Source organism: Anoplopoma fimbria, chromosome 22, assembly GCF_027596085.1.
Source record: "Anoplopoma fimbria isolate UVic2021 breed Golden Eagle Sablefish chromosome 22, Afim_UVic_2022, whole genome shotgun sequence".
Taxonomy (NCBI): Eukaryota; Metazoa; Chordata; class Actinopteri; order Perciformes; family Anoplopomatidae; genus Anoplopoma; species Anoplopoma fimbria.
Window position 1 is genome coordinate 3,124,658 of NC_072470.1, and position 8,116 is coordinate 3,132,773.

Sequence of the window (8,116 nt, forward strand, 5' to 3'; positions counted from 1 at the left end):
TGTTTATTTTGGCTTTGTTGCCACACGCTTCCTTCTTGCAATCCTTTATTTTCTTTCCTATTTCGTCTCCTTCCTCCTCCATCTTTTTTTGCCCTTATACTTTCTCCTCATCCTTGTTTTCCTCTTCCTTGTCTTTCCTCTCTCAATCCTCCCTCCTCTCTTCCTTTCCTAACCTCTCCTCCACCAACTTCCCCTTCCTCCAACCCTTTATTTTGGCTGCTCCACACCACCTCCTCTTCCTCCTACCTTCACGTGACCCGGCAGAATTGGGACGAGGGAGGGGGTGATCCAGAAGAACCTGAGCGGCTTGCTGCCGGTGCGTGACTTCCATCTGGACCCCAGCCTCCTGTACTCGCTGCCCCTGCTGGCCCTCAGCCCAAACCTCCTGGTGGTGTGGATCTTCCTCAGCGTGGCCTATTTCCTGGCCAAACTCCGCTGCAGCTGAACGGCCACGAGCTGCTCTCTGACTGTGAACATAGTCCAGCGTTTATATGGAGGGTGGGAAAACTCCTTACTGACTCCTGAGGGTGTTTCTGAAGCTGTGAGTGTGTATGTGATTCATGCACACTAACACTGTACACCATATACACACTGTCCCACCCCGACTCAGGGCTGTACGCAACTGATGCCCCGTTTATCAGCAGCAAAACCCCACCTCTTATTTTTGATTTGTTTTGTTGTTCTTCCCTTTTTTCAAGCTGCAAAAAGCTGCACGTTTGGCCTGGAAAAAAATATCAACACAGATATTATCATTCACTCTTTGAGATGGCTCCACGCTGTCCACGCTAACCCTGCTGAATCTAAACACACAGGTTATGTAGGTGTAATTTACAGTAGTGTTTTCAGGTGAATCTCTGCCTCAAAGGTACAGGAAAATAGAGAAATATGTTCCTCTTCTGCTCTCATTTACATACTTTCTGTTCCTGTTGTCAGACAATTGAACAGGCATATATAATAGTTTTGTAATTATTTCACTGAAATGCTGGTAAATCAAAATGTTTTGTAGCTCAATGACAGCACCTGTATGTTACCATTTGCTATAGTGACATTTAAAATGAGTGACCAGAGATGTATGATTTTTAAAGTTTTTCCCCTCTCTTGAGACCATTTAGTTCCATTTTTGGGTGAGAAAGCCGCTTAATATTAATGCTGCGTTTTCCCAAACTGTGCTATAAAACAGCTGTATTGCATCTGTTTAACACAAAAGAAAATCTCCTCAAATTGAACAGGTACAAGTACAAGTAGTTTATATTTAGGATTTAGAAAAATGGTCTTAAACCGTGCATTCACCTCTTAATCTCATTGATAAATTTGAAGTGGATAGCGCCCTCTAATGGATAGATTTATGATCTGTGTGACTGCTCTGCCTTATTCTTCATTCACTGACAACAAAACACAAAAGAGACAGAAAACACAAAGTGACAGTTTGTATATTTGTGAAACAAAAACTAGAAATGACACCCTGTTGTGAATATGTATAAAAGAAAAATGCAGATTATATATAAATCTTGCTTTCAGGAAAGATTTTATTGTTGATGGTAACTATTATAATGGAAATCTATTTATCTTTGTTTGTGCAATTTGTTTGCTTGTTTGATTTATCATTGTCTTCCATGTGCTTTTGCACCTTACAAGCTAAAGTGGAGGGGAAAAAAAGCTTTTATTTGTACCAAATTAAGTAAACTTACTTTTGCTTATATATATTTATATTTATATACATTTCCAGGCAGTATTTGTTGATTTTATTTATTTAGGTCTTCCTGCTTTTCAAGCCTGTGCACTTTCCAGCAGATCTGGGTCAGTTATTGCTCTGTTTACATGCAGCTTAATGTATTTATTTAGAGTAAAACTTTACCCTTCATTGGGTTTTAAAAAAGGAATCAATCTATTCAGTTAATTGTTAATTAAACTGAGCACTAAAGTGTGAAAACAAAGTATTTATAGCCCTGTTTACTCCCAAGATAACTGAACTGAACACATGGAAAATGTTTGGTGCATAAACAGTATTTCCTTTCCTGCTGTAGGAAAAAAAACCTCAGCACTGCACCCCCCCTATTTAATTGTCTCAAATACTTTGCATACCTTGTGCATCAGTCTTGTGACAACATGCATGACCGTTCTCATGACGAGGAGCGGTGTGATCGAAGGGAAGACTGTGCATTTCCCTGTGTAGCAAGTTTGTAGCAGAAACAAATCCACCCCTTCCTGTGTGTCGGCTAAACCACAAGTGTTATTTATATGTTAAGTTAATTTAGGTTGTCAGTTCAGCTTTTCACACCAATGCAGCAAAGATCAGCTCCGTCTCGCCAATTGACGGAGCTGAATTTTTGTGTGTTTTTAAGGATGCAGTTTCTAATTGGCCAATGTTAGAATGTATGAATGTAGGATATTCAGGAGAAATGTGTTTGATTATGCATAGTAGTACTGTTGGTTCTACTTAAACTGGTTAAAGTTTGCAGCTATAAGAGTTAATATTAGCTTTAAAGAGTCGAGTTTTGTGGAGTGAAGGAACTGATTTGTAGTTGATTGAGGAATGTATCGTTGTGCCAAATGCTTTAGTCAGGTTTTTAACGGGTGAATTCAGGTTTGTTGAAAGTAATTATTATACAGTTATATATGCAGCCAAGCTCTCAGCTACTCCGATAAGAACACCAACACTGTTTGACCCGATATTGAAGGTCTCTGAGACGCTGTTGGTGCAGAACATGTTCGTTTTTTTACACATTGGAAACCTGCTTTGTAAAAATCAATATCTTCCCCCTGAAGCTAAACCAAAGTGTCAGTATCCTCCACAGAGATTCGAGGCTCCGTCTCATTAACATCGACCCAGTAAGGAAATGGATCAGACCAAAAATAACCTCCTTTGGGAGTTTACCTCCTATCTTGACCCCTAAACACTCAAATACTACAGTATAATGACCCGTGAGGTCAGTAATGACTTTCCACACTGCTACCGAGAAGTGAGGAATTAAATATCTCTCTGTATTCTCAGATCAGTTTGCAGTGACTGATTCTGTCAGTAGAAACATACATTTGTTGTAAATTCGAACGTTGTGTTATCTTAAGCGCTTAAACCTGAAAGGAACATTTCCCAAAATGTCAAAAAACTTCGATAATTTATTTCACATTTTCATTTATCTCATCGCTCCAGTTTAGAACTACCTCTGTGAGACAGAAGTTATACATTAGTTTATTTAAAAGAAGTAGATATTAATATATAAATAGATATACAATACAGATATGTGATAATATAATCACTGAGCAGCAGGGATGTGAAAGAATGAGTTATTTTATCTAAAATATATGAAACTTTGTTTTAAAATAGTAATATTTTAAATTTCTGATACACTTATCATTCATTTCCCCATCATACATGTGAAAAAACACTAAAGTGCTTACTTAGAATATAAATTAAAATAACTATCATTGACCTGAAAGAGAAACATCTTTTGCTTTTCTCTGTTTTTGTTTTTATTCTTAGGAATCCAGATGTATCAGAATATATTTGTATCGCTGTACATAAGTTGTATTTATGTATTGCCAAAACGTTTGCTTTATATTGTCTGAAATTATTCCAAAGCAGATTATATATAAATAATCTTTATGATGTGTTTATTATGCTTATGCCATAACCGCCATGTGTCACTTTATATCACAGTTCAGTGTGTCTTGTTTAATATGCAGATTTATTTGTTTTTGTTTATTATGACTGTTGGTTTAATACTTTTCATTACTGTTGACATAATCACAAATTGCACTTTTCTGTTTACAAGATAAATTATATTGTGTGAACAGGTTATTTTTAATGGTCACATTTAACATGTTTATTGAAAATAATTGTGTTAATTATTTAATGCTTAAAGTTTTCCTTCAGTGCAATGTTAAAATTCACATGTTTTATTTAAAGAAAAGCATTTTTTTCAGTCTGTAAAAGTTGATTTGATGAGAAAGTGTTGTGTAGAGGTTGTTTGGGAATATTTTTAAAGGTATTTTGATTCTAAAATCTGGCTTTTTGGTGTCAAAAGTAATCAGTTTGATCCCAGATCAGCAAACAGAAACTCTTATATCAGTCAGTGCTTTTCCAAACATGTCACATGACCAAATGCTTCAGCCTTGCTGTGTCACACGTTGCTCTAAATGTACCACAAACCCCAGAAAACCTCCAGTCAGTGTGTCCCTGAACGCCACACAGCCCTGCTGTAATAAACGTCCTGAGCCTCCTCCTGCAGAACATAATCAGACTCTGATGATATGTTGTGTTCTTTAAGGTTGTTTTTCCTTTCTTTGCATCTCTTAACTGACTTTAACTCCTTTTTTTTCTACTTTTCTTCCATGTGTGTTGATGTTTGTGTTTGTGTGTGAACGATGCTGCATGTTGTAATTTTTTTTCAAGCAAAGCAAACAAAACATGATATTTTATTTGTTCATTGGTCAGTCAAGACTTTATGTCATTTCTTGGTTGTTGATCCCCCCCAAAAACTCGACTCCCAGCAGAGTAAGTATAATTTTATGTTAAAGGACAGAACAAAATATATATATATATTTCATCGTCTCTCTAATCGACCATCATTTCTATTATTTTGCCCTCATTCATTCCCCGTTCTGTCTCCTCAGCGAGGGTTGCAGACGTGAAAACACCGTGAAGAACGTTGGATGCAGAAAGTACGCGTTTAACTCTCTGCAGCTCAAGGCCTTCCCCAAACACTACCGACCCCCCGACGGCACCTACGGGAAGGTCGAGACCTGATTGGACCACAGGGGAGCTCTGCGTTCTCATTGGACCGTACAGATGCTGTGTTTTGGGGAAGGCCACGATTGGACTGGGTGCATTCAGGACGGGTCAGCTGGTTCCTGTTTCAGAGGGTTTAGATTAGATTTATTTGAAGGTAAACTCAGTGATTCACTAACAAACAGTCGCACCTTCCTGAAAAAAGAACTTACAGATCAAACACCTTGTTATAAACTGTTTTTTTTATATTAGTTTATTCCATATTATGCATCACACGCTGAATACAAGAATGTTAAGCTCTTGGATGTTTATTTCTTATGAGGAAAATGTACATGACCAACACTGCCTCACTCCTGATCGAGCACTGACACAATCAATATCAACCACGCAAACACTTATATTTACGCTCCACAATGTAAATCAAGAGATAAATCATCAAGACCACCTGTTTAAATCAAATTATATAGAAATAAAACAGACAATTATCTACTGTAAACCCACGGTATTTGGACAAATTTGCATCTAGGATGTCTTGAAGCTTTAGGTGAAATATTTAGACTATATTGATGGGGAAAAAACTCTCCGAAGTCAAAGAAGTGTGTGTTATTATGTTAACAAATCTCATGAAAATACCAAAAACTGGTACTCAAGCCCAAGATGGTAATCTTTAAAAAAAAGCATCACTTTTAATTGATGTTTAGCAAAGTTACTAACACAGGAGGAAATACTGTGTTTGTTGGGTACTACTTTCAGCGGCGGATTAATCCATATTTGGTGCTCTAGTGAGTGTTTGTATGTTGGATTGAGTGTGATGGTGATGAAGGATTATGTCAGCCAGTGAACTGTGAGGCTCACTGATCTTTTATGACTCAGAGGAAGACGAGTTATCAGGCTTTGGTTACATCATTTCATTGTTCGTTACGTTTTTTTAACACAGGATTTGTTGACTATAGACAGAAAATTACAATATTGACGTCATTATTGTTGTAGGAGTTGTTACTGCACAGAATGAAATGTTGATATAAAGTTTTCTGCTCTCTATATTTCCTTTTACACACACATTGTGTAGGAAACCATTAAAAAGCAACAGTTTGAAGTTTCCACGAGCAAAACATCGTATGGAAAAGTTTAATTGTCCATTGTGATCAATTAAACATTACAGCTTGTTTGAGGACAATGAGGAATTGTAACTTGGTATACTGTGAAGAAAACGGCTAAAATTCACAATAATGTCAAAATATTCTTTAAAAGTAGTGTCAAAAAAATAGGATAAATTAAACTTGTTTAATCTCAATTGGAGAAATTAAATTATACATAAATAGATAAATATAAAGGGGCTGCACCTCTTTATTCCATGTTTTGTTTCTATGCAATTTGTTTTTAGCTGTTTATGTTAAAAAAAAAACTTGGCATTTTCATTGTTACTTTAATTTTAAAGAAGCACATGGCATAAACAAATAAGAAATAAGTTTTAGAACATTAATAAAATCTGAAGCAGCTAATCCTACTTGAGTGTTTTGGACAAAGGGGGACACTTGTTTGGGTTGTTTCACCTCATTTACCTCCTTTGTGTTTTTAACTGCCACGTTTATTTGCAATGACCTTTCTCTACCACACGGTGGAGCCACTGCTCTTCACCTCCTGGATCCACTGCACTGTTGATCCTCCTTCTATTCACTCTACGGTTAAAACACATCACAGCTCAGTGACTTATCTTTAATGCATCTTACTGTAACGTGAACCACACCGTCAGACTCACTGTTGAAATACATTTATTACTGTTTTATCGTGTTTTGTTCATCAATCAAAGAAGTACTGTTTTCTTCTGTCAACATGCTGTGTAGATTATTTGGAGTTTTATTTGAGATCCGAGAACATCTGTGAAGGTTTGTATGTTGCTCTATATTATGACGTGTTAATATCTGATGCTGAAATAAATATGAACTTGATTTGTTTTTTGTTTTTTTTATATTTAAATACATAAGTACAAATAAATCAATTTCCAGGCGAGACGATAAATGTCGTCTCGCCTGGAAAGTGGTTTAGAGCACGCAGCAGCAGCAGAGGGGCGTTGAACTTAAACTAAGGTCAAGTCAGACAAACAGAATCAGTTACTTCCTGTTGGATCCAGCCTGAAGGCTACTTGTAGTTTGCAGACCTCGTTCGGATTTATATACAGTAGATAAACTATTATTATTACTAACAAACACTCAATTATTGTATTTAGATGAAACCTTCTTTTCACAAAATGAGACTAAGAGCCAACGATCTGGCGTTAAAGAATACAATTACACAGAAAAATAGGATTAAAAAATACATAAAATGTGGTGTTTGTTGTCAAATCTAAGAGCCAATCAGCTGTTTTATAAGGCGACAGCCAGGAGTTTCCCATCATGTCCTGGGGTCATGCAGAGAAAAATAAATCTATTTGAACCATTGCACAAATATTGGGAGCAGCAAATGCAACAATTTTGGGGAGTCTTTGAACAGAAAGAAACCACTGTACTTAGCAACAAGAAGGCTTTATTAGAATTTGTGTAGAAATGCAGAGATGAGTCAGAAAAGATCAAATATGAGACCAAGATGAACTTTTGCACATGATCCAAAGCCCACATGCTCATCCATGAAGCATGGCGGAGGTAATGTCATCATGAATATAAGTTCTAGATACACATAAAAATAAGACAGACAAGAATAATCCTTAACAACGCTAAACTATCCTCCAAAAAATACATAACATTTAACAAAAAGGAAAAGAGAGAAAACAGGAACTGGAAATATATGAACATGAAAAAAATGCTGGACTTCTCCTCCTCCTCTCCATGAAATCAGGATTTGGGTTTGTGGGGCTCTGACTCCTTCCTGAATGTTCAAAAGACTCACATGTTCACAGAAGAACACGGCGGTTACTGGTTTGGTATGAAATTGAAAAATGGTGATGGGGTGGCTAATGGTTTTGGGGTTAGGTGAGGAAACACGGGATCTTTTTAATTACGTCTTTATAACTTTTATAAAACAAGAAACCAGCCAGTAAATCTCCGACAAATGAAAATGAATAAAGACACAGCTGAACTGACCTTGAGTAGCAATCTGTAAACAGATATTTCTGTTGTTTATTGTTTGGCATGATTTATCTCTATATTACATAATGACAATTAATGATCCTTGAAGTCTGTGCAAACGCTCTTAGTGTGTTAGCATGCTAGTGGGCTAAACTGCCACCTTCATAGAAAACATTGACTGCATTTGTTGTCAAAAGTTTCTTGATGATTTATTTTTTTCAATGTTGCTTTGATTTAAAAGCGTGTTTGATGTGACACGATAAGCAAATATTCACATGCTGTATAGTGTTGGTGATGAGAAACAAAAAACTGATTGTATTACATG

General features: G+C 36.5%; 1 protein-coding gene across 7 annotated transcripts in view; it reads left to right on the forward strand.

The window, feature by feature from the left end:
• The window catches only part of LOC129111554 (inositol polyphosphate-4-phosphatase type I A-like), a 34,259-nt gene extending 27,581 nt beyond the window's left edge, over positions 1 to 6,678 (forward strand). For 6 of the 7 annotated variants that reach the window (XM_054623539.1, XM_054623538.1, XM_054623543.1 and 3 more), the window contains one exon: positions 4,615 to 6,678. In XM_054623539.1, the coding sequence (XP_054479514.1) occupies positions 4,615 to 4,747 (133 nt within the window). In that variant the 3' untranslated portion in view covers positions 4,748 to 6,678. Of the gene's footprint in view, positions 1 to 264; positions 804 to 4,614 lie in introns of those variants that run through there. The other variant, XM_054623545.1, reaches the window with a different exon arrangement.
• The last annotated feature ends 1,438 nt before the right edge of the window (positions 6,679 to 8,116 follow it).